Source organism: Pelobates fuscus, chromosome 1, assembly GCF_036172605.1.
Source record: "Pelobates fuscus isolate aPelFus1 chromosome 1, aPelFus1.pri, whole genome shotgun sequence".
Classification (NCBI taxonomy): domain Eukaryota; kingdom Metazoa; phylum Chordata; class Amphibia; order Anura; family Pelobatidae; genus Pelobates; species Pelobates fuscus.
Window position 1 is genome coordinate 380,375,492 of NC_086317.1, and position 25,654 is coordinate 380,401,145.

Sequence of the window (25,654 nt, forward strand, 5' to 3'; positions counted from 1 at the left end):
ATAGATTTTCTGTCCAATTTTGAATAAACTGTCCTTATCATTTTTTTTAGGGACTTCCTCATTTAAATTTTTCCTCTTTTAGTAGGGGTTCTTTGGAATTGGTTATTATTCTCCTGGTACAAGAAAATTGCCATCTATTTATGCCAGGTTGCAATTTTGAATTCATATGTGCTGTTGGAAAACACCTAGGTATAGGGAGGCTGTAGCGGAGCTGCAATATTCACATCAATATCTCCGCTGGTAAACTTGTACAATATCCATGAGAAGCGTAGCTCGGCAATCTTATACAAATTCCCCAATAACTGGACGATGCACAGCTTTGGGAGTCAACTTGTTTTTATTGAGCCACAGCTGACTTTTATACAATTCCCCATGCAAATAGTTTCTTTAATTACATTCCAGGGGTTTTCCCCTTGTGGACCTTTGTGGGGACAGGGAACAAAGACACATTTCCCAGACTCCTTTTCTGTACCAGAAAACCAAATATGAATGATAACTTTGGCCAGGGTTTGTGACTAAGTAGCTTCTAAAAAGACTGGGTATTGGAGTACCCTAGGTTGTCTTAGTTTGCAAATGGTATGCCAAGATGGGCTTAATTGCCGGGCTGCCATACGGCCTCAAAGGTAACATAGACCCAGCAAATCAATCTGGCAAATTGTGTACAAACTGAAATGAGCAAGCCCTATATATTACTCTGTAACTTTTTAAAACACCCTAAAATAAGTACACAGGGCATTGTACTCTTGGTACATCATAGAATACAAATCTGTGTATTTTATTGCAGTAAAAGCTAACCATATTATGAGATTCACAGCTAAAATGTTATGCAGAATTTGGAATAAAACATTTAATGTCTCACATTTTTGATTTTATTCATATTAAGTTGTTTCATATTATACAGACATTTAGATTGGAAATTATACAGTAGTAGCAGTAAATTATATCAAGGGGTTTTTACTTACCCTTTTCCCATGCCGTGCTAGTGACGCCACGGGTGACCCCACCTCCATGGCTGAGATCATCAATCTTGATGATTTCAGGCAATCAAATTCTTCCCCATAGAAAAACATTGGGAGACTATTGCGCATGCGCGGCATAACGCTATGTTGCGCAATCAACTTCTCCTCATAGAGATGCATTGAATGAATGCATCCCTATGAGGAGCAGCACTCACCCGGGAAGCACTTCCAGAGTCCGTCTGAGTGACTGTCACTAGAGGTGTTACCAGACGGCAATGTAAACCCTGCCTTTAGTCTGAATAGTCAGTGTTTACTTTGAAAACCGTGCAGGGACAGTATATAGACTCCAGAACAGCTAAATTAACTGTAGTGGTTCTGGTGACTGTAGTGTCCCTTTAAGAATTATACTTTTGACAATGAAAAATCTGGCTCCTAGAATTCAAGCAAATTTGTCAAGCCCTGGGGGGGCGGGGCCGGACCGCCGAGCTGAGCGGTTGCAGGAAGGAGCAGCTCCTGCACAATATGAATAATTTAAACTATAAATCTTGATTTCAGCAGAAATAAGCAATCAACAACCGCGACCCTAGAGATATATGGGCTACCGGGGCCGAGGAGAGGCTTGCTTTTCAGAGTTCCAGTCCCTCGGAGGAGAGATCCCTGCGGGATCCTAACTGGCGGTGAGTGGAGTGGACGGCCGCTGCTCCACTGCCCTGCCCAACGGAGCACATGGCACATCGGCGGAACCGGTCCTGATCCCCCCCCTCCCTCTGGACCAGTGGGGGTGATCCCGGTCCTCACCCTGTGGCCCCGACCGCTACAGCGCACGCATGGTCCAGCAACACCACCACCCAAACTGGCAGCCCAGGCACCTCACCTAAAATGGAGGGTGCCACGTGCGCCGAGGACGGAGGGAAGGAACATGGCTACCAACACAGCATCCAGATTCACCTGGCCCGACAACATTAGCAGCCAACTATGACCACTCATGCTAGCTCCCTGGCGAACGGGTACAGAAGGAAGAAATGGAGATGCAGCAGGTCAGCGCACACACCACAGCAACGACACCCAGCAAATGAAAATATACCCTCCAGTCGAATCGAGAAGCCGGTCACACATGCTAGACGCCGCACACCTCTCCTGGATTGCCAGACAACACATACCAGCCAGCCCAGATGGAGCCACAAAGTATGCCTGACAGCCGGCTTGCAGCAGGACCATGCTAGGCTCACAGAGGGCATCAGCTACACAGACTCATGTGGACATTTTGTTTGTGCCCCACTGACCCACACCTACCTGGCATGAGCGTTGCACGTAAGAGATCCAAGCTCACTCACTAAGTCACCCTCCTCGGCCACATTTAAATTTGGCTACAGGGGCCACTAGGGTGAATATTTTATCGTACACAGTTCAAGCAACCACCCAGCTACCTAACAGCAGCATGCATTACATGTCGCCCTAGGCAGGAAAGAGTAAACTACAATAACATAGTCTGAAAATTAACCACCTAACTGCCTTGCATGTACATTAAGTTAGAATGTTCAGTCATGTACCCCTATTAAATCCTAATGTCAGAATGCTTAGCAGATGTTCATATTAGTATGTACACTCAACATGACAATGTTTTACCTAAAGTCAAGCTTGTTTATATAAAAAAAAAATTGTGCAGACTTCATCTATGCCATATAACTGTTAACCACGAATGGCCGGTACCTGCTATTGTGGCACTACCAGCAGATATGTTTCATTCTCCATGCACACAAAAATAAAGAATTAAAAAAAAACAAAAAAAAAACTTGTCAAGCCCTGGTCTACCAGGTGTACAATGTAACTTGTCTCTGTAAATCACTTGCAGGAGTTAATGGAAGCATCTGTTGGCTTCCCTCCCTCACCTCCAACTTTTTGTGTGACACATTTTCAGGTACATTACTTTAGCTAGCAAGGTCATATCTTTCTAATACATACGTGGGAGATTTTATTTTGTATAAACTCTGTGATTTGCCTTCTATCTTCTCATTACATCTGTTATGAACAATTAAATTTAGACATTTTATCTTTTAAATCTTGGAATTTGTAATCCTAAGATGTTGCAGCCATGTGGAAGTGATAAAACACTCAGTGTGTAAGAACATACTCTGTGGTAAGTGGGGAAAATATTTTTTTGTAAAATGAGCAAATGTTTTCCCATCAGACGTGAAGTTTAAAAAATAAAAAACCACAACAAAAAAAACCCCAGCTGGCTTTACAGGAGTCTGGTTCTGCTGAAAGAACCCAAGTGTTTTCAAACAGTGTTATATTCCTTACTCTTACTGAAGCCTCCTAATTTTATGTAGGTTTTTTTTTTTTTTTTTTTTTTTTTTAACTTTGTGTTTTGGTGTGTGTGTGTGTGTGTGTTCATAATGATCTTTCTGTTTAGTTTAACAGGCAGGTTGTGCTTTTAAGTCCCAGCTTGCCTACTGATGACAGACACGCACAATATAATTTTAATGTTTCCAATTGTAGTGCTCATTAAATGGACATTTATAGATACTTAACTATTTAACCTAATTTAATTGGTTATAATGCCTGGAGTCCCTAGGCTCTGTCTCTCCATTCAGTGTTAAACTATTTTAACACTAAATAAGGGTAGCACACAGCCTGGTCTCTACTGGAGGTATGGCAAAAGCAGAGAATACACGTTCCTTCTAGCCATACCAGTTCATAACAGTAATAGGGGCTGTGCTAAAATAAAAAGCAGTCAGCTGTCACTCTTAGCCAAATGAGCTTACAGTCTAAGACATTTAATATTTAGCATTAAAACATTTAAAACTGTTTAGGACAGTGCCAGGGGACTTCAGATACTATAAGCACTTCAATGAGGTGAAGCCATTACAGTGCATAAAGTGTCCTTTTTAATATCATCTCACTCCTAGCTGAAACGAAGCCTATTCTTTTGCTCTCCGATCTGAAGAGTGATGGCATTAAAGCAAAAGCATCCCAGCAAAGATATCTTCCACAGCTACTCCCCTTGGTCTTTCTTGCTGAATAAACTGCATAATATCTGGGAGAAAGGTGTAATGAAAAGAACACCCCAAGCACCATAACCAGTATAGTACAAGTAATCAAATTAACTTAGTATGCCTCTGCCGCCCCCAAAGCACCAGTGCGCAGTCACCAGGAGTGACGTGTGCCGTCACACAAGCAGTAATACGTCTATTAATACAGATCTAAAGGGAAAAAAAAGAAAAAATCATTATTGAATAACATTTAGACCATATAAGATATGATTTGAAAATGGGACAATATCTGACCGTGTTTTTATAAACATTTGTATTTAAAAATAAATTAAATTGAGATTACTTATTCAATATGTGATTTTGGCACATGGGAGTGACTTTTCAGGACACTGTGGCTGACAGAATATTTGGAGTACTTTATTACAAGCCATGCATTTGTTTTATTGTTATTTGAGTAACATTTTCTTTTTGCTCTGAATAACTCTTAATTTTTCCGTAGGAATGAATTTCAAGATCCAGAGTTTGCTTCGTTGTGTGGCAAATTGAGAATATCTGACCACGTTAAAGGGAGAGCTTGGAAAACCTATGAGCAACTGGAAAGGAGCGTGCTAGTAAGTCTTTTTTGAAAATGAAATGCTTTTTTAACCCCTTAAGGACACATGACATGTGTGACATGTCATGATTACCTTTTATTTCAGAAGTTTGGTCCTTAAGTGGTTAAAAAAATAAATGTGTTTTTTTTTTTTTTAATTGTTAATAAAAGGTGTAGCCACACTAGCTAGTACATGATAAATAAATATGGCAGGACTTGACGAATTCCAGGTGCCAGGTCTTCATGTCCAATACAATTTTGGCCTGGCACCTATGTATTTGTCAGTCCCTTCTGCGGCTGTGTTATCTGCCCCCTGTACTCCCGCGGAGGCCAGTTGTAGAAGAATGGAAGTTGGCATGTAGGGCTCAGCTATAATCGTCTTGGTCCCTCGTGATCTCTGTAGAGATGCCAGGACCTGGAATATGACGCCACTCTGGCCCCGGTATCACTAAATGTTGTGTGAGGGAGCAGAGCAAGAAGAGCAGGAAGATTTCAGCACAGTCCCCTACTGGACCACAGGAAAAGCCTAAACACTACAGAGACAGGCTATTACCGCCAGAGCTCTAGTGGTTCTGGTTACTATAGTGTCCCTTTTAAGAATTGTATTTTTGTTGTTGAAAATAAAGCTTTGTTTAAAAAAAACAAAACAAAACAAAAAAAAAAAAACCTTGCTCCTCATGGCTTTTAGCTGGCTCCTAGATTCTTAGCAAATTTGTCGACTTAAAATAGGTTGTAGGCATGACTAATCTAAGACACTATAAATAGACACGACTAATACACACATGTCATTTATCAGCAATATCAGGTCTATTTTGATTTGCCCTGCATGGGGGACATCCCCAAGCAGGGCAAATCTTATCAGTGGCGTTGTCACTCTGTTCCTGTACTCCCTGGTCGACCTTGGAAGCACGGGCTATGGTTGGAGAACAGAGGGATCTCCTGTGGGAGCTATTTTCTACTCCCTTTGTCAGTCAATGTGCCAGCACGCCGAAGCGTTGTCAGACAGCTGGGAGCCAAACCTATTTTTAAATGGATTTTTCTCCTAATCTATACATTTTAGTAGCAAGACTGCTATCACAATGTGTAAATTAAAATCTTGTGCTCAGTGTAATGAGCATAAGTTGTTTGGGGCATGATAGGTGTCACCTTTTGGGGGTTTTATGCATATTTTGCAAGAAACAGCTGGGTGCAGTGAAAGGTAAGTTTTACTTGCCTGAAGCTGTTCTGTATGGCGCCTGCCTTCTTTTTTTGTGGGACAGGGGAGGAGGAGATATTTAGGTTTTTTATTTTCCTTGCTAGAATGTGTTTTTATATATATATTAACATTTCTGTTTTACAATACTTTTTTCTTTTGTATCAGAAGTACTCAGTTTTATCTAGTGTGAATGAATTACAATTATTTATATAGCGTCAACATATTCCACAGCGCTGTACAATACAACACTAAATTCTAACAAAACATGATCCACACACTGTAACAGTAAATGAAGAGGGATCTGTTCAAATGAGCTTACAATGTAAAAGGATGCAAAAGATATGTACAAAGTTATGTACCTGAGGGAGGAATGGGGTGTTAGGAAGGAAGGAGCACAGTATGTGGGTAAAAAGGAGAGGGAGGAAATAAGGGATGATGAGTTGAGGGGAGATCTGGTAGGCTTTTCTAAAATAGGTCAGCAGAGTCTTAGAGAATCTAATTTGCCGCTGCCGAGCCTCCATAGAGAAGTCCTGCAGACTGGAGTCCTGGATATGGGTGTGAGCACAGGACATTAGCAGGTTGTCGGTGAAGCAAAGATGCTGGACTGGGAATATCTGCTAATGAGTGAGGAGATGTAAGTAGTGGCATAGGAATGGAGAGCATTGTAAGTAAGCACGCAAATTTCGAAACTTATCTTAAAGGGACACTGTAGACACCCATACCACTTCAGCTCATTGAAGTGGTCTGGGTGCAAACTCCCATCACCCATGAGCATGTAATTACCGTATATACTCGAGTATAAGTTGAGTTTTTCGGCACATTTTTGTGTGCTGAAAAACCCCAACTCGACTTATACTCGATTCAATGTCTGTATTATGGCAACTTACATTGCCATAATACAGACAAGGGGCTGTTGGGGGCTGGCAGGAAGCTGTAACTCCTGCAGCTCCTGTCAGCTCCCTTCCAGACAGCCACTAGAGAGACTAACTGGTGGATAGGTGACTTTTGGTTGCCTAAACGACGCTAGAAGTCCTCACGCTATGCTTGATTACTTCCAGCATCACCGGAATCTCCACAGGAAAACATTAAATAATGCTTTCCTATGCGGAAATCCAAATGTGAGCACGGCCGTTGCTGTGCATGCGCACTAGCTCTTCCCCACCGGCAAACGTTAGCTGGGGAGGAGCGTGCGCTGAGCTGAGCCAAGGCTGAGGGATATCTGGGTTGAGGGGGGGGGGGGAGTTAGGAATCGTGATGTCATCCAGGTAAGCCCAACTGAGGGGAGGATAGGGTCGGCATGGTTTGGGAAAGGGTCTCTTCTATGTGCATATTTGTATATCTGTTAAAAGGCAGTATATTAATGGTACTTGCCAGATTATTACACATGCTTTAAAGCAGCTATGTTGCTTTTTATAAAGACTTGCGGCAGCAATTGTGTATATACTTCCATACCCTGCAATCGAATGTAACCATTTCAAAATTGGTTCTTTCATTGCAAATAAATGTACTTTGCAGTGACTGTGCTGACAGCAGAGCAGGCTCTACCATTCCAGTGCTGGCTTTACTGAGCTCTCCTGCAGCCCCTCACAACAACATCTCTGATTCAGAGTAGCTCTATGCAAATCCACCCTCCCAGTAAGAGACTGAAAGTGAGCTTTCAGAGGGGTCTGCTCCCAGCCCGAGGGCCAGATCCTTCTGACCGGCCACTAAATCACCAGGGAAATGCATTGTCCACCAAGGAACAGAAAATAGAGATCACCTGACAGCAAAAAGGCAACCAAGAGGTGGGCTCTGCTAAAAAATAAATAAAAACAAACCCATAAAAAACAAGCAGCATTGTGTGGAGTGGCTGGTCAGGGAAATAGCCTCACCACACACAATCTACTCCCCCCCACATGTCAGTCACACCCATTGCTTACCCCTCACACACAGTCACATTCACATTGTGACAATCACCTTGCCACAACAGGTGCACACTCCAAATAGTAACCCTGATACTTACTCAGTCACTCCTTTCACACACAAAACAGCCCCACTATAAAAAAAACAAAAAAACAACAACTTTACACACAGTTCCCCATACACACAAAACACTACAAGCCGCTAACCCACACATACGCTCACAGACTCAGAAAGACACACATTTATGCCTTCCATGTGTCACCCCTTGCAATTTCTTTGGCACCTTTTTGTGCATGCGGAAGATTCTTTGGAAGATCTTATGGTCTTGTGCAAGCTGCTCCCCTAAACATAAGCTCACAGACACAGAAAGACATGTGTGCCTTCCACATGTCACCTTTGGAAGATCCCATGGTCTTGTGGGATCTTCCATAGTCTGCTTATGTGTGAGAGTTCAGTAGTGATGGCAGAAGCATGGCAACGAAAATATGATTGTATCAAAGAGGTAGAAGTTAAGGTTCGCTTAGTTCCCTAACTACCTCTCCACTATCTGTTAAAAGTGCAGTTGTGTAAAATGTAGAAACTTGTATCAGTTTTGTTAATACTACACTTGTACAACTAGTATAGCATAATCGAACCATGGATATGAAATTTCTCTATGCTGTGTTTACATTTTCTATAGTTTTTGGCAATGAGCGGGAATAAAGCAAAAAAAAATTGAAAAACTATATGTAACGGAGCTCCCTGTACCCCTTGCTGGGGGTTACCTCCGCCAAGGACCGCTTCCTAGCTGGAACAGGGGACAAACCTCAACACTCTTGCCCACAGTCGCCGTGGCTTGACTGGGGTCCTGGAACCGCTCCCTCCTGAAGCCGAATGGGGAATTCGATCTAGACACCCCCAGGTACTGGATGGCACTCAGTCCTGAGAGCTCTAGTCTTTACAAGGACTTTCCCTGTTGAATCCTCCACACTGGAACAGTGATTAAAGAGTAGCCTTTCCCCTCCCAATATACAGACGACACATAGTTCTGGGAGTACAAGCTGGAATACGTTTATTCGCAGCCACCACTGACATACACACTATTACATTGGCTCTCAGGTCCAGGACAATGCCATACAAAACAAGATAATCCCTCCCCTGTGCCTGGGAGATAATTGAGTCAGGAACTGAACTAAACTCAATTATCTCCAGGCACAAAAAAACACACATTTCACCAACACTCCAAAAGTACCTTAAAAATACATAAAAACCCCACAAACATTGCATCACCTGATAGCCCCGATCTGGGTGACCAACATATCCAAAAGTCACCCTGATCGGTTCAGGGGTTCAGGAATTTCCTGAAAGTCATAATTTGACCGACCGCACGCATTTGCCATAACTAAAACAGTTCCATCGAATCAATGCTTGCAGTCGGTCTAGTTTGGTATTTTAAAAACCGAAAAAACTGGGAGCGGGGCCGGACCGCCGAGCTGGACGGTCGCAAGTCTGAACAGCTCCTGTAACCAACTGAAATATACTCTCTAAAAACCATGTCTTGCCACCCAAAAATTGACCGACAGCGCAGATACCCCGAGCTGAGAGACTGCGGGACCCGGGGAGAGGCTGGCTCATCGAGCTTCCATCAACGGCTGCACTAAGCGTGTGTCACACAAAGAAGCAAACATACTCGCTTGAAGTGACCGCGCAAACCGTCAAGAAAGACACCTCTGCTGGAAGACCGACCTGGCAATCACCTACAATCCAGCCTGCACCAGGACGGACCGGTAACTCTGTGCACAATAAAATAAAGAATAAAAAAAAAAAGAAAAACTACCGAACATAGTCAATGTTCTCACCCTGGAGCTTGTTTCCCTTGTTCATGGGAACGTTTCCACCGAACAGTGTCTTTCTAAGTGTTGTAGAACTGAACACAGGCGATCATGGAAGTCCAGCGGTGTTCGGGAGTTTGTGTCCGAAAATAGTTCCATGAACTCGACGACCAAGCACCGTTGCCGGTGTTCATGCGTACAAGATGGCCGCCACCTCGTGGTCGTCCATAGGAAATTCGGCCACCTAGACGAACACTTAGAACCCTGCAGTGGAAATTGCTACAAATGTAAAATGTTATTATTTGGCTATGAATACGTTTCTTCTTTAAAAGCATATTATTATAAGTATGCTGTGTCCAACTAGATCACTCCTATCTCCCTCTTCCCTCCTCCTTTCATTTATATCTCTCCTCCCCCTCCCGCCCCCCCATTTCATTCTCTGCCCTATAGCTAGATGGCTTCCCTTCCTTCTGGTTGTTTTATCTGACATAGCAGTGGAGGGGGGCCTCTCGTTCTATGCCGGCGTGCAGTGTCAGACTGAGCACTGGGTAGCGCTACCCCTCCCAGTGTACTGTGCGCGCGGTTCCCTTATGGAGCCACGTGCCGTTTGGAGGGCTCAGGGAGCACCAGCAAAGGCGGGCGCTAAAATCACTATATAATAGAAAGCTATTGCTGGACTTTCTGTGTAACCCTTAAAGGGACACTCCAGGCACACAGACCACTTCGGCCCATTGGAGTGGTCTGGGTGCCAACTCCCACTACCATTAACCCTGCAAGTAAAATTATTGCAGTTTTTATAAATAAATTATTGCAGTTTTTACAAATTACTTTGCCGGGTTAAGTCCTCCTCTAGTGGCTGTCCATCAGACAGCCACTAAAGGGACTTCTGTGTTCGTAGAACAAAAAAGTGTTTTGAACGACGCTGGACGTCCTCACGCAATGTATGAGGACCTCCAGCATGCCGGAATCCCTATAGGAAAGCATTGAATAATGCTTTCATCTGGGGCGATTTAATGCATGCATGCGCGCGCATGGCCATTGCTGCGAATGCACATTAGATCTCCCTGTCGGCTGAGCCTGACCCAGCGCCGAAGGACATCAGCGCTGGATTCAGGTAAGTCACCGAAGGGATTTTAACCCTCTTCAGCAACATGGGATAGGGGGTGGGAAGGAAAGGGGCACTGCAGGGTCTAAACTAATGTTTTCCTGGCACTGGTGAGTCCCTTTAACATTTTACATGCGGTCTTATGTGAAGAACAGTAGTACACTTCACTGCACACCTTATTATATACTTATATATGTGTCTGCTGGTTATCACGTAATACTTATTCTAATGGTTATTTACGAATATATGTGTACGTGACTAAAAACATGATTCAATATGAAGTTTGTTTTTTGTATTTGACAAATTAGAACCAACAAATGTTTATCTGTGAAACATGTTATCATTGGCAGGGTGATTCAGGTGGACCAGAGCTAGAAAGACTTTGCTGAACATGCTGACTTGTTTTTCATACCATTATTTTCTAATACTGCTGTTTAGCAAAATGTAAATGCAAACGATATAAAGGCTTTTATTAAAGATGTCTGATGGTCTGTTATATTACACTTAACAAAAAAAACAGAGGGAATAAATTATATATTTAATCTTTTGTATTCATTTGCCAGAGGGACTCCAACAAAACCGTGTCTCTTGGTCTTTGCCTCTTCATTGCTTCGGTGGATTGTGAAGAAATGGCATTTACTTTTACAGAGCTCTTAAAGGCTATAAATATGAGGTATGTATGAATAAGAGAAATCCGTCTTAGACAATTATGTTGATGTGACAGAATCATGAAAAAAACTGTAATTAAAAAAACCTATTTTGTTTCAATGGTGGTGTGAAAAGATATATGTTTATGATTAAAGGAACTTTGTGGGTACCAATACAACTTGTACATTTTGGCTTCATATTTATGCTGTTTTTCTCCCTGTTCAAAGCTTTGTAGGTTTTTTTTAAAAACAAAAAAAATGTTCTGCAGCATAACTCTACTACCTGAGCCACGCATTTCCCTCTCACAAAACCTCTTCCTGATTGGAAGATTCACAGTGTAGCTCAACCAGTTAGAGATCAATGTGAGCTGGCCTGCTGAATGGACTACTACCCACAGCCAGTAACTGTTCTTATTATCTGTGTTGCCTTTCAAAGCCGTGAAAAGGTGCTGATAACAGAGCAGTGATTGGCTGAGTAGGGATGTCATATCAGCATTTTGGTTTAAATTGAGTACATACTCAGAATACATCTAATAAGGAAGTTACTACTTGTCACAAGCATATGCTGGCACATTTTAGACCAGTGCCCGATAAATCCCTGGTCACCATGGCGACTAGATATTTCGCCCTGGGATGTCAGCCCTTTAGTTAAGGGGGCCACAGTGGGGAACATTGGTGAGCATGAAGACGGCCGGCTGAAGCAGCGAGCGAGGGAGAAGTAATCTACTTGCAGCTCCTCTCTGCTCCCTCGCACCATATTTAATAATGCCGGGAGCCGTAAAATAGGACATCACTCACGCCCCAGCATTACTACAGAGAGTGCAAAGGAGCAGAGAGGAGTTGCAGGTAGATTACTGCTTTAATAGATACATTTAAATCCTAATGTGCAATGAAAAGCCATAGATATTTGTTGATCATCACACTATTCTGTCTGGAGACCATGTGCTGAATGCGGCTGTATGGATATTATCGTATATATTTTTATAATTTGTATTTTTATTAAATTTCATGCAAAATAGCAGATATTCACATCAGAGTATCGTTTTTTTTTTTCAAGTTAACAAAATAACAGCAGTGGATAAGACATATTTCAAGTAACATGGGATCAGATATATTTCAAATAGCCTAACTGGCATATATATATATATATATATATATATATATATATATATATATATATATATATATATATATATATATATAGGCTCTATGTCTGTGCATCTTATGTCAGCTAGAGTAAGGCGTTAGATCTGTGGGTGTCTGTAGTCGGAATTCGCTTTACCTCAGGCTGTGTCCTGGACATGTATGTCTCACTGTGTGGCCTCGTGGTAAGCTTGTGTGTGTGTGTGTGGGCTTCTAACTGGGGTATTGCTGCAGTGCTGAGAATTTTACTTGTATCTTAGTTGTCTTGCGCCTCTGAGTTGTGTTAGAGTGTGGTTTATTAGCGTTCACAGTTTGCGGACTCCCAGTCTGTGTATCTTGGTCCCGGTCCGCAGTTTGCCTTCCCCAGTGCTCCGCTTCTCCTCTTCGTTGCGGCTACTCATGCTCACTTTGGTCGGTGTGACTTCTTTGTCTAGGCTCTGGAGTAACGTCTCAGGATCATCTGCTGAGGTGAGTATGGTGGTCTTTCCTCCTTTTGTCACAATCAATGCTCCTTCTGCTCCCCATCGGTACCGCATCGATTGATCTCTTAATTGTTTGGCTACTGGAGCCAGTTTTTTTTTTTTTTTTTTTAATTCTTTATTTTACGTTGTGCAGGTAGGTACATTGCAGATTCAGGGTGCCACAACAGCGTATACATAAGCAAATAAATACATTGTGGGTTATGGCCTGATGTGTCGCACATTTTTAATAGTATGTTTCGTCAGGCGTTAAGACTCCAGCATGTTGGAGCAAAGCTTGAATGGCACGAGGTGGATGTCTGGCTGGTGTGCCGCGGTGTCTAAGGTGTGAAAAAAAAAAATCGTGGATATCTTATATGGGTGTTCCGTCTTGTGTATGGTCCATGGCCTGTAAGCAGGGTTTTAATCCCCATTAGTGGGATATTGTGTCGCCTGTGCGTTGGTCTGCGGGTCCGGGGTCCCCGCTATGAGGGCAGTAGACCAGTTCTAGTTAGTGGGTATCACGTGGGGTGGGGTCGTCCCGAAAATGTGATTACAGCATGTGGTCGGTGTGTAGGGTCCCAGTGCTCTTGGTAGATTATTATACTCACGGGCTATACGGGGATGCGTGGCGGTGGGCCCTTAGTCGCAAAGGAGTAATACGCCTCCAGCGTTTCCCACAGGTGTTATTGTGGTATAGAGGCGGGGGGTTGCGAGCAGTCGTGTAGTGAACTAGCGTCATCTAGTCAAAATGCCAGGCAGACAAAAGCTCAGTAGAACTTGGGGAGCTCGTTAGGGTAACCAAACTAAAAATTAAACTAAACATGAACATAAACATAGAACCAGGTAGCAGAGTGTCATGCACCCGGAAGCCAGCTGCTAATGGAGGGCTGAGCTGTAACGGTTAAACAGTTCAAGTCTTAGGAGGTTGTCTCTGTGCTTCATGTGGGGGCTACTGCTGGATTAGAGGAGCGGGCCCTGGATGTCATCGCTTGCGTAGCCTGTGCCCGTATCTTCGAGTGCTGCATCGTGGGAATCCTCTTCGTTGCGGGTAACGGGAGTGAGTCGTTTGGGAGTCCCAGGGTGTTCAAGAGGTCAGCCGCTTGTTGCAAGGTTTGCACCGAGTAGGCCACTTCTCCCTGCAGTATCTGTAGTATGCGCGGCGACCTCCACCGGTAGGTGATGTCGTGAGCTCTGAGTTGGCTAGTGAAGGGCTGCAATGACTTCCTCCACTGCATGGTATCTCGTGAGGTCCGCATAAAATGAGAGCTGCATATTCTCAAAGACATGGGGGGGGGAGTTGCAGCGCGTTTTGTCCCTGAGGGAGTGGAAGCGTACCACCACATCCCTAGATGCTTGTTCCGGGGCCCCTTTAGGCTTCGGGATCCAAAATATCCCCTCAAAAGAGATGCTTTTGGCCTGTCTGGGTTGAAAGAGGGACTCCACCAGCCTTCTCATAAAGTGCGGGAGTTCCGTGGTTGGTATGTCTTCAGAGAGCCCGCGCACCTTTAAGTTAGTGCGGCGCCTGGCATCTTCTGTTTGCACAAAGCGTTGTTCCAAAGCAGTTTGTTGCTTCTTTAAGGTTTGCATCTCTGCTTCTAGTATTTCAATAGATTTTGAGTGGGTTTCTGATGCCGTCTCCACGGTTGTCAGCCGTCCGGCCATGCCTGCGAGATCCGTCCGAATTGTAGCCATATCTGCCTGTAGCGTTCTTTGAAGATCGGTGAGCATTTCTTTCAGCGTATGCGCGGTCACTGGCGCTGACTGCATGCTCTGTGTGGCCCGCAGGGGCTGTAGTGACTGTAGGAGGTCTGCTGCACCTCTGCTCTGTAGTATATCCTCAGAGGAGTCAGAGTAGCCGTCCGTGTCGGCGGCCTTCTTGGATCCGCCGACTCCCTGCGCCCGACGGAGGTATTCCTCGATGTTCCTACCTTCCGTGGGTTTATCTGCCCGGGATTTTTTGGTCTTACGACCCATTGTGGATGGAGGAGGTATCCCGTGAGGTTTTCCGGGAAAAATTCTGGCAAGATTCCCCCGTTTTTGGCTGCTTTGTCCCGGAGCTCAGCTAGCGTGCGTCCGCTCTGTTTGGCTGCCTGGCTACTGGAGCAAGTTTTCTTCTTTCCAGCAGTGCGGTGAAGGGAATGTCGTTGAAGAATGAGATGGTGGCTCTGTCCAGTTCCGCGCCCCCCAGCTCTCTGGAGCGGGCCATAAGGGTTGTTCTGACAGCAGTGTCCCTGGTTACTAGTATGGCATCTCTCGGGGCTGCTTCCGGAGCCGTCGCTGCCTTCCTCACTCTGAAGACAGTGAGTACCATACCAGGGTCTGCTTCCCCTGCGAGGCCTATAGCTGTCAGTAGCCGGCGGGAGTAGGGATAGCAGCTGTTCCCCCGTCACCTCTTCAGGTATACCCCGCAGGCGTATGTTGCGGCGTCTGTCGGGTCTCCAGGGATGCAACCGTGCGGGTCAGTTTCTGAACCTGCAGCGTGAGAGTGCTGACATTGGTTTCGGTGGTTTGCAGCCGGGATTCTCTCGCCGCGTCTCTCCCCTCCACTTCTTGGAGCTTTGACCGCATGTCCCCCATGTCTCGTCGGATTTCCTGGAGATCCGACCTCCATGTTCGGCGCATCTCCAGGAGCATTTGCTTTATATCTCCTCTGGTTGCTGGAGCCAAATCATCCTCCGAGTCATCTGCCCCATCCGAGTCGCATTGTCTTGAGGATGTAAGTTTGTTTTCCTCTTCCTCCAGGGATTCCTCCGAGGTCTCGTCTTGGCGAGTCTCCGCGGGAGCCATTTTGAGGGGCACCGGCAGTGTAGGCCGCTCAAATGCCAGCCATATATCTTTGGTGTTGGAGGTGCCTGGCCCCTGAGGTTTGCGGTGTTTGTGTCCTATGTTATAGTCGTTGGGGTGAGGTTGTGGGTGGTCCGCTTCGATTGTTCTTTCAATGGGTTTTGGGTTTAATTCTCTGGGTGAAGCGGAGCTCCACAGAAATGTGTCTTTTCAGTCTCGTGGTTGGCCACACCCCCCCGTTATCGTATATATTTGACGCTTAATTGTAGGTTGTAGAATGACTGCATTGGTCAGATTCATAGAAAATTTAAGGCTGAGTGTTGGTTGGCTTGTTCCTTTTGGGATTTATTCAAGAAATAGCAATGTTTTCCCATTGAAGGTTCCCATTGAGCATGGTGTCTGAAGAATAAACTAAAACTATGAGATGAATGTGGTTGAGGAGGTGTTACTGTTAGTAGGTTGTTCCAATATTTGCCGATTTAAAAACATTTTGGCTAAAGGGCTAGTATAGTTACTGGAAAGCAAACATGGGGTCATTATATTGCATTTTACATGATGGTGTGATTCATCATTGATGTATTCAAAATAATTCATTAATTGTATGTAATTCTTCTTGTAACAGTGTGAGCAGATGTTTTCGGATTCTGAAAGAGATGGATATTAACGTGGACAATCTCAGCACTAAAGTAGACCATGCCATATCAAAGCTCAAGACAAAATATGAAACGATGTGCCACTTATACCAGAAGTTTCAAAGGTAATTATTTGTAACACTTGCACATACAGTAACATTTCATTTTAGACCATTACTTTACCTCATGAAAACGTTGTATAATTTTTTTTTTTAAGCATGCACAGTTGTAAAATGACTTTCTTAGTGACCCTTCTAGTGTAGTAAAACAGGACTTGCACTGGAAGGAAGACTTTTAGACCTGATTATAGGTACAACAACTTTAACTAATTGTCCTAGCTGTAATGAATTACTAGCTTTTGAAGTCTCTCTATGTAATTTGTATTTGTTTCACTACCCAAGAAGTTTTTTTTGTAATAGCAAGTATACTGCCCCCCCTTAATATTTTTATATTCACTATAGACTGTGGGGTGTTTCAAAGTGCAGGAAGGAAACATGCGTTTTATAATTTATACATTTCAAACTGGAAAAATGTAATGCTCAAAGGCCAGTTTACTTGGTCTGGTGTGAAATTACAGTTGCAAGAAAAAGTATGTGAACCCTTTGGAATGATCTGTATTTCTGCATAAATTGGTCATAAAATGTGATCTGATCATCATCGAAGTCACAACAATAGACCATCACAGTCTGCTTAAACTAATAACACACAAAGAATGAAATGTTGCCATGTTTTTATTGTACACACTATGTAAACATTCACAGTGCAGGTGGAAAAAGTATGTGAACCCCTAGACTAATGACATCTCCAAGACCTAATTGGAGTGAGATGTCAGCCAACTGGAGTCCAATCAATGAGATGAGATTGGAGGTGTTGGTTACAGCTGCCCTGCCCTATAAAAAACACACACCAGTTCTGGGTTTGCTTTTCACAAGAAGCATTGCCTGATGTGAATGATGCCTCGCACTAAAGAACTCTCAGAAGACCTACGAGAATTGTTGACTTGCATAAAGCTGGAAAGGGTTATAAAAGTATCTCCAAAGGCCTTGCTGTTCATCAGTCCACGGTAAGACAAATTGTCTATAAATGGAGAAAGTTCAGCACTGCTGCTTCCCTCCCTAGGAGTGGCCATCCTGTAAAGATGACTGCAAGAGCACAGTGGAGACTGTTCAATGAGGTGAAGAAGAATCCTAGAGTGTCAACTAAAGACTTTCAAAAGTCACTGGCAAATGCTAACATCCCTGTTAGCGAATCTACAATACGTAAAACACTAAACAAGAATGGATTTCATGGGAGGATACCACAGAGGAAGTCACTGCTGTCCAAACAAAACATTGCTGCACGTTTACAGTTTGCACAAGAGCACCTGGATGTTCCACAGCAGTACTGGCAAAATATTTTGTGGACAGATGAAACCAAAGTTGAGTTGTTTGGAAGAAACACACAACACTGTGTGGCGAAAAAGAGGCACAGCACACCAACATCAAAACCTCAATCCTACTGTGAAGTATGGTGGTGGGGGCATCATGGTTTGGGGCTGCTTTGCTGCGTCAGGGCCTGGACGGATTGCTATCATCGAAGGAAAAATTAATTCCCAAGTTTATTAAGACATTTTGCAGGAGAACTTAAGGCCATCTGTCTACAAGCTGAAGCTCAACAGAAGATGGGTGTTGCAACAGGACAATGACCCAAAGCATAGAAGTAAATCAACAACCGAATGGCTTAAACAGAAGCAAATACGCCTTCTGAAGTGGCCCAGTCAGAGTCCTGACCGCAACACGATTGAGATGCTGTGGCATGACCTCAAGAAAGCGATTCACACCAGACATCCCAAGAATATTGCTGAACTGAAACAGTTCTGTAAAGAGGAATGGTCAAGAATTACTCCTGACCGTTGTGCACGTCTGATCTGCAACTACAGGAAACGTTTGATTTAAGTTATTGCTGCCAAAGGAGGTTCAACCAGTTATTAAATCCAAGGGTTCATATACTTTGTCCACCTGCACTGTGAATGCTTACATGGTGTGTTCAATAAAAACATGGCAACATTTCATTCTTTGTGTGTTATTAGTTTAAGCAGACTGTGATTGTCTATTGTTGTGACTTAGATGATTATCAGATCACATTTTATGACCAATTTGTGCAGAAATCCATATCATTCCAAAGGGTTCACATACTTTTTCTTGCAACTGTATATTTAAAGCTCATTTCTCTGTCTTAGCATTTACAATTTCTGTCAACATGGGTACAGCTGATAAGCATTATCAATAAACTATGATGTCAAGGGAAAACTATTTACAGCTCTAGAATGACTTTACATTGTGTCAAAGGGTACCTGATTGCAAAGGAAATCTCAAAACCTTTAATCAACTTATATGGGAAGCATTAATTCCCTTTGTAGCATCTCAAAAGTGTGTGTGTCTGTCTTAAAATAAGTTGGAGGATTTTTTATCAGATCGCTGCATCTGTAATTATTTACTATAACCATCTCCTATGCCAGAAGCTTGGGTGTTCTGGGTTGTCCCTTTCACTCATGTTTGCTTCACTGCTCAAGCATATTCTGAGATTTTTCTTTTTAATAAACTAATTCATAACCTCTTAAAGGACCACTATAGTGCCAGGAAAACAAACTTGTTTTCCTGGCACCGTAGTGCCCTAAGGGTGCCCCCACCCTCAGGTTCCCACTCCCGCCGGGCTGAAGGGGGAGGAAGGAGGTTAAACACTCAACTTTCTCTAGCGCCGGTCTCCCTCTGCGCTGGGGCCTCTCCTCCTCCTTCGGTCGTCATTGGCTGTCAGCCAGTCCATAGGAAAGCATTCTCCATGCTTTCCTATGGACACTGGCATCTTCTCCCTGTGAAAATCACAGTCGGAAGCGCCTCTAGCGGCTGTCAATGAGACGGCCACTAGAGGCTGGATTAACCCATTTGTAAACATAGCAGTTTCTCTGAAACTGCTATGTTTACAGCAGGCAGGGTTAATCCTAGATGGACCTGGCACCCATTGAGCTGAAGTGGTCTGGGTGCCTATAGTGGTCCTTTAACATCTCTCTACTATAAAGATGGTTTTACTTTTTGAAGTGCTTTTATTCAATAACGATTACCGTTTTGCAGTAAGGCACAGAAAAGCAACAATGATTTTTATAAATGGTGAATAGGGGTTTTTAAACCTAATTTCTGTTTTTAACTTGGGCACATAATGTAGTACGTTGCTGACCTCCAGTGGTTAATTGAAGTAAAGCATGCAAACTACATAATACTGTATTTAGTTGCTGTGCAAACACACAACCAATCTTGCATTGTCTGTGGTCTGGTCCATCATAGTAACTGTGCGGGGCTATATAAAGGTTTCAAGCTTAAAGGGACATTCCAGAGTGGAATTGGCCTACCTTTTTGTAGTTCTAATTAACAACAATTATTTATAATGTGCCAACAAATTCTTTAGGGCTGTACAATATTTGGACTAACAAACAAATAGTTGACATACAGGAGCAGAAAGTGATGAGGACCCTGCTCAAACAAACTTACATTCTAAGGGGATTCGGTTAAAATGACACAGCTAGAAAAGTTAACCGTGAATCATTAAAGCTGCTCTTCAAAGCCTTCATAAAGAATGATTTGAAACACAAGAGGATGAAAATATTTAAGGCACTCGAACAACTTAAATGAGATTTAAATTGTTAGTGTTCCTTTAAGTTGGTTCTCCAGCTGAAGAATTCTATCAAAGCACATGGTGAGACCTGATGAAATCTGTGAACAAATAAACAAATCTCATAAATTGGCCTAAAAAGGCAGCAAAAAGTGTAGAGGCAGCTCACCAACTGCAAATGAGTTAATTAAGCTTGCTGTTGGCACCATGCAAAGTGTTTACTCATAAGCAATGCCCAACCTATAATTACTGGCTAATGTGAAGGATGTAGCCACTCATGGTGCTTACTCAACTTTACTCTGGTCAGTCATAATAACTGGTTAAGCTTACTAGTACATTCCAGAGTGGAATTACCATACCTCTTTGTAGTTATTATTAATAATTCTTTATAAACCTTGCTTTATGGGTGCAGCAAGGTATAGAGTTCAATTCTGCTGAAGAAAATGAACAGAACTGCAGTTGCTAGAAACTTAAAGCATTTCTGTCAACAAGAATAAACTTCATCCAGTCTTTCCAAATAGCTCCCAGTGTCTGAATGTCTATTTCCTGTTTGTCACATATACCACAAGAAGGCAAACCCTGCTTTAATGCACTGCATTGCCTGAGTGAGAGCAGAGTGTAAGCAGCCTGAGAGATATGCCTGGTTGGATAGCCATGCCTTCATATTCTTCCTTGTGTACTGTGGTTCTGAGATTGATAGGAAGTTCATTCCATCACTGTGGACACAAAATATTTTGCTTTAATTAGTGCCCTGTCTGGGCCAGGTTTGTTTCTGAAGTGTGATAGAGTTGATTTATTCTAGGCATTGTGAATCATTTATTTACATCATAAGTAAGAATATGATACCCAATCCCATTTGTAGTTTTGTTTTGAAAAAAAGTCAAATAAAGGGACTTGGCAATACCATGAAATCTTTCACTTTTGTGTTCTTTATTCCACCATCACAGATGGACCTGGCAATATTTTGACTGAGCATGTTTTTCGCAAGTCTTGGTCTACATAAATAGAAATTGAATAATTCATTAGTGTTTGTTTCTACTTATTTAAATGCAAATCAGCCAAACTAGTTTTTTGACGTAATTGGATGGTTGATGTAATTGTTTGATCACTTTAACACTATTTATTTAATATGTTTGTGTGTAGACAGGAAAACTTGGTTGAAACATTGCCAATCCCATCTCTTGTGTTTAGAATAAACTGTCGAATATTTTTATTTTAACTTTTACTGAACCATTGGGACTAGCACCCTGGAATAGGTGCAGGGTATGTAACTCCACATGGTTGCATAGTGTAGTTTATTTGATTACTTGTCCATCTCGTATTAATTTATCCATTACTTACTGTGATGTTCTGAAATTGTTGTGGTGAAGCCGTGACCAGATCTCACCTGCCAGTGTGCAGTATCTGTTTGTAATCCAATCAGAAGGCTGAGTTAGATATGTTGTTGTGGCTCCAGGATGGGTGTCCTCTTCCCCCTAAAATGATGTTGTTTTCCGCCTCCTACATCTTACCTTTCCTCATGGCATCTGTTAAGTACTTTAACCCCTTAAGGACGTAGGACGGTTCAGGACCGTCATCGGCATTTTTTCATTGCCGACCGACGACGGTCCTGAACCGTCCTAAATTTAAAATGTACTTACCCGATCGCCGTCGTTCCCCCGGCGGCGATCGGCGGTGCTCCCGTTGTGGGGAGACTGCCTGCAGCCCAGACAGTCTCCCCATGGCGAATTAGGACCCCTGTGGCCATGTGATCGCCCAACAGGGCGACCACATGGTCACAATAGGTGTCCATGTGTCTGCCTGCAGGGGGACTGTCTGTGCTGACAGGCAGTCTCCCTGCAACTGTAAAATCATAAAAAAAAAATTAGTTATAGTTAATAAAAAAAAATTATTATATATGTATATGTATATATATATATGATATACCTATATAATATGTCATGTCATGCTAAGTGTATTTTTATATTATTATGTACATATATTAATATAAAAATACACTTATAATTAAATTACACACGTGTGTGTATATATATATAATAACTATATATATATATTGTGTATATATATATATTATTATAAAATACAAATCATAAGTAATTTAAATTAAACATGTAAAAATAATAAAAAATTTAAAAAAAATTATTTCTATACGAAATTTTATTCTAACTGTATTTTGATATTAATATATATATATTTATATCAAAATACACTTAGAATGAAATTGTATATATATCTATGTATATATAAATAAATAAAAAGAATACGAACTATTCATATGTCCATATACAAAATTACATAAATAATTATATAAATATACACGTAGACTTCAAATATATAAATATGCATATATTTAAATTCTACGTGCGTATTTATGTAATATTTTTACATAATTAAGTTATTTTATTAATAACAGAGGGTACTAAAAGCAACAAGTGCCAAATACACACACACCACTCCCTGTGTATCAGAACAGGCAATATTAATACTTATACATGTACAGGTACGTATAGGAGATGTTCCATATAAAGACCTATAAAGATAAAAAATAGTACATAGTATAGCCTGTATATGCAGAAAAAAGAAATGTGGAAGTGATTGAATACACTCACGAATTCCAGAGCCGTGCCAGGCTCTGTATATGATGCCCAAGGGTGCCTCAGAAGGCTCTGTGGAGAATCTTGAATGGTATCCCCCAGAAGTAGGAAAAACAGCAGCAAAGTGATGAATAAAAAATAATAAATTTATTGTAAATAAAAGTTAAAATAATAACTGTGTAGGTCCCATATGGTAACACACAGAGTCACAGTCTTGCAGACGCGTTTCAACTCAGTCCGAGTTTTCATCAGTGCATAAGACATCCAGCTGCTGTTCGGTTTTAAAACCACTGCTTGTTCTGATTGCCGGTCACATGGGCGGAAGTTCAGGTGGCCGGCGTCTGACGTCACTTCCGGTATTCATTTTCCAGATTTAATTTGCCCAGTTGAAGCTGAAAACTCCATATCGTGAATGGGCATCTTGTATGGTTGTTAGAGTGCATACAGGAACAATGATTTATACTGAGAGAAATGACATAATTGTCTATACAAATAGCAGTAATCTTACAATGATATGTATAAAAGAGAAAATTAATTGGTAAACAACATTATAAACACAGTCTCCATTAAATTAGTTTCAAGTGGATATATTAGTACATTTGCCCAAATGAAGCAGGGAGCTCCATATTAAAGATGGGCACCTTTCATATCTTATAGAGTGTGTACATATAGGTAGTCATTTGTAACATAAAAAAGAGACATAGCTATTTGTGCAAATAGCAACCATAGTGCAATAATGCATACAAAAGGGAAAAAGGGAAAAAAGGAAAAGAAAGGAAGAATATATATGTATTAATAAAAAACATATGGGAGCATAGTGTATAGTATCTTAAAAAATACATCACATCTAAGTTATATGGATGTAGCCCATATTGCAATCAATAAAATAACTTTGTGTAAGTTATTTTATTGATTGCAATTTAAGGGACCTGCCTGCCAACCCAGGCCAAAAGTCCAGAGAATTATATTTGCTATCACTGTATTTTACCCTGTAACGTTCTACGACACCCTAAAACCTGTACATGGGGGGTACTGTTTTACTCGGGAGACTTTGCTGAACACAAATATCAGTGATTCAAAACAGTAAAACATATCACAGCGATGATATTGTCAGTGAAAGTGACTTTTTTTCATTTTTCACACACAAACAGCACTTTTACTGATGATATAATTGTTGTGATACATTTTCCAGTTTTGAAACACTAATATTTGTGTTCAGCAAAGTCTCCTGAGTATAACAGTACCCCCCATGTACAGGTTTTATAGCGTTTTTGAAAGTTACAGGGTCAAATATATGGGTCAAATATTTTTACATTGAAAATGGCCAGGTTGGTTACGTTGCCTTTGAGAGCGTATGGTAGCCCAGGAATGATAATTACCCCCATGATGGCATACCATTTGCAAAATAAGACAACCCAAGGTATTGCAAATGGGGTATGTCCAGTCTTTTTTAGTAACCACTTAGTCACAAACACTGGCCAAAATTAGCGTTCAATTTAGTTTTTTACTTTTTTCACACACAAACAAATATGAACGCTAACTTTGGCCAGTGTTTGCGACTAACTGGCTACTAAAAAAGTCTGGACATACCCCATATTGAATAGCCTGGGTTGTCTACTTTAAAATAAATATGTACATGTGGGGTGTTATTCAGCGATTTTATGACGGATAATAGTGTTACAATGTCACTATTGATACATTTTAAAAATGAATGTTTTGAAACCGCAATATCCTACTTGTACTTATAGCCCTATAACTTGCAAAAAAATAGCAAAAAGCATGTAAACACTGGGTATTTTTAACCCCTTAAGACAGCAGCCAAATGTACAAGTTGTGATCCAAAAAAAACGTAAACAAAACCTGGCATTTGCGCTACATGTCTGTCCAACCGTAATTCACCTCTTTCATATTAAATGCACCCACACTTATTATATATCATTTTATTCAGGGGAAACAGGGCTTTCGTTTAACATCAAATATTTAGGTATGGAACATAATTTAATATGAAAAAAAATATTACAAAAATGAGAGAAAATAAGATTTTTTAAAAAAAATTTTTAGTTCTACGTGACATTCTAACTGTGAATGTCATAATACTGTTTGCTTTTACTGCAATACAATACACATATTTGTATTCAGCGATGTCTCACGTGTAAAACAGTACCCCCTATGTATAGGTTTTATGGTGTTTTGGGAAGATACAGGGTCAAATATAGCATGTTACATATTTCATTTTTTTCACATTGAAATTCGCCAGATTGGTTACGTTGCCTTTGAGACCATATGGTAGCCCAGAAATAAGAATTACCCCCATGATGGCATACCATTTGCTAAAGTAGACAACCCAAGGTATTGCAAATGGAGTATGTCCAGTCTTTTTTAGTAGCCACTTGGTCACAAACACTGGCCAAAGTTAGTGTTAATATTTGAAAGTGCAAAAAACTAATTTGAACGCAAATTTTGGCCAGTGCTTGTGACTAAGTGGCTACTTAAAAAAAACAAAAAAAACATACCCTATTTGCAATACCCTGGGTTGTCTACTATTGCAAATGGTATGCCATCATGGAGATAATTTTCATTCCTGGGCTACCATACGGTCTCAAAGGCAACCTGGCGAATTTTAATGTGAAAAAACTGAAACGCAAACCTTATATTTGACTCTGTAACTTTTGAAAACACCATAAAACCTGTACATGAGCGGTACTGTTATACTCAGGAGACTTCGCTGAACACAAATATTAGTGTTTCAAAACAGTAAAACGTATCACAACAATTATATCGTCAGTGTAAGTGCCATTTGTGTGTGAAAAATGCAAAAAATTTCACTGTCACTGACGATATCGTCGTTGTAATATATTTTACTGTTTTGAAACACTAATATTTGTGTTCAGCGAAGTCTCCCGAGTAAAACAGTACCCCCCATGTACAGGTTTTATGGTGTCTTGGAAAGTTATAGGGTTAAATATAGTGCTAGCAAATTAAATTCCCTATAGTTTCAGCATGGGTTGTCAGGCAGGTCCCGCTAATTGTAATTAATAAAATGACCTAATTATGTAAAATTATTACATAAATATATGCGTAGAATTATGATATATATATATGTGTGCATATATATGTATATAATTTTTTTTATTATTTTTATTTATATATAGGTATATATTTAGTGATATATACGTATATACTTATGTATATAG

General features: G+C 41.5%; 2 protein-coding genes across 2 annotated transcripts in view; one reads left to right on the forward strand and one right to left on the reverse strand.

Annotated features, from left to right (window-relative positions):
- Positions 1-25,654, reverse strand: part of LPAR6 (lysophosphatidic acid receptor 6) — a 282,034-nt gene that overhangs the window by 156,559 nt on the left and 99,821 nt on the right. The gene's annotated exons all lie outside the window — the stretch shown is intronic.
- Positions 1-25,654, forward strand: part of RB1 (RB transcriptional corepressor 1) — a 223,751-nt gene that overhangs the window by 8,311 nt on the left and 189,786 nt on the right. Inside the window, exons 2-4 of the mRNA XM_063426003.1 lie at positions 4,452-4,563; positions 11,121-11,230; positions 16,215-16,349. Of these exons, the coding sequence (XP_063282073.1) occupies positions 4,452-4,563; positions 11,121-11,230; positions 16,215-16,349 (357 nt within the window). The remainder of the gene's footprint in view (positions 1-4,451; positions 4,564-11,120; positions 11,231-16,214; positions 16,350-25,654) is intronic.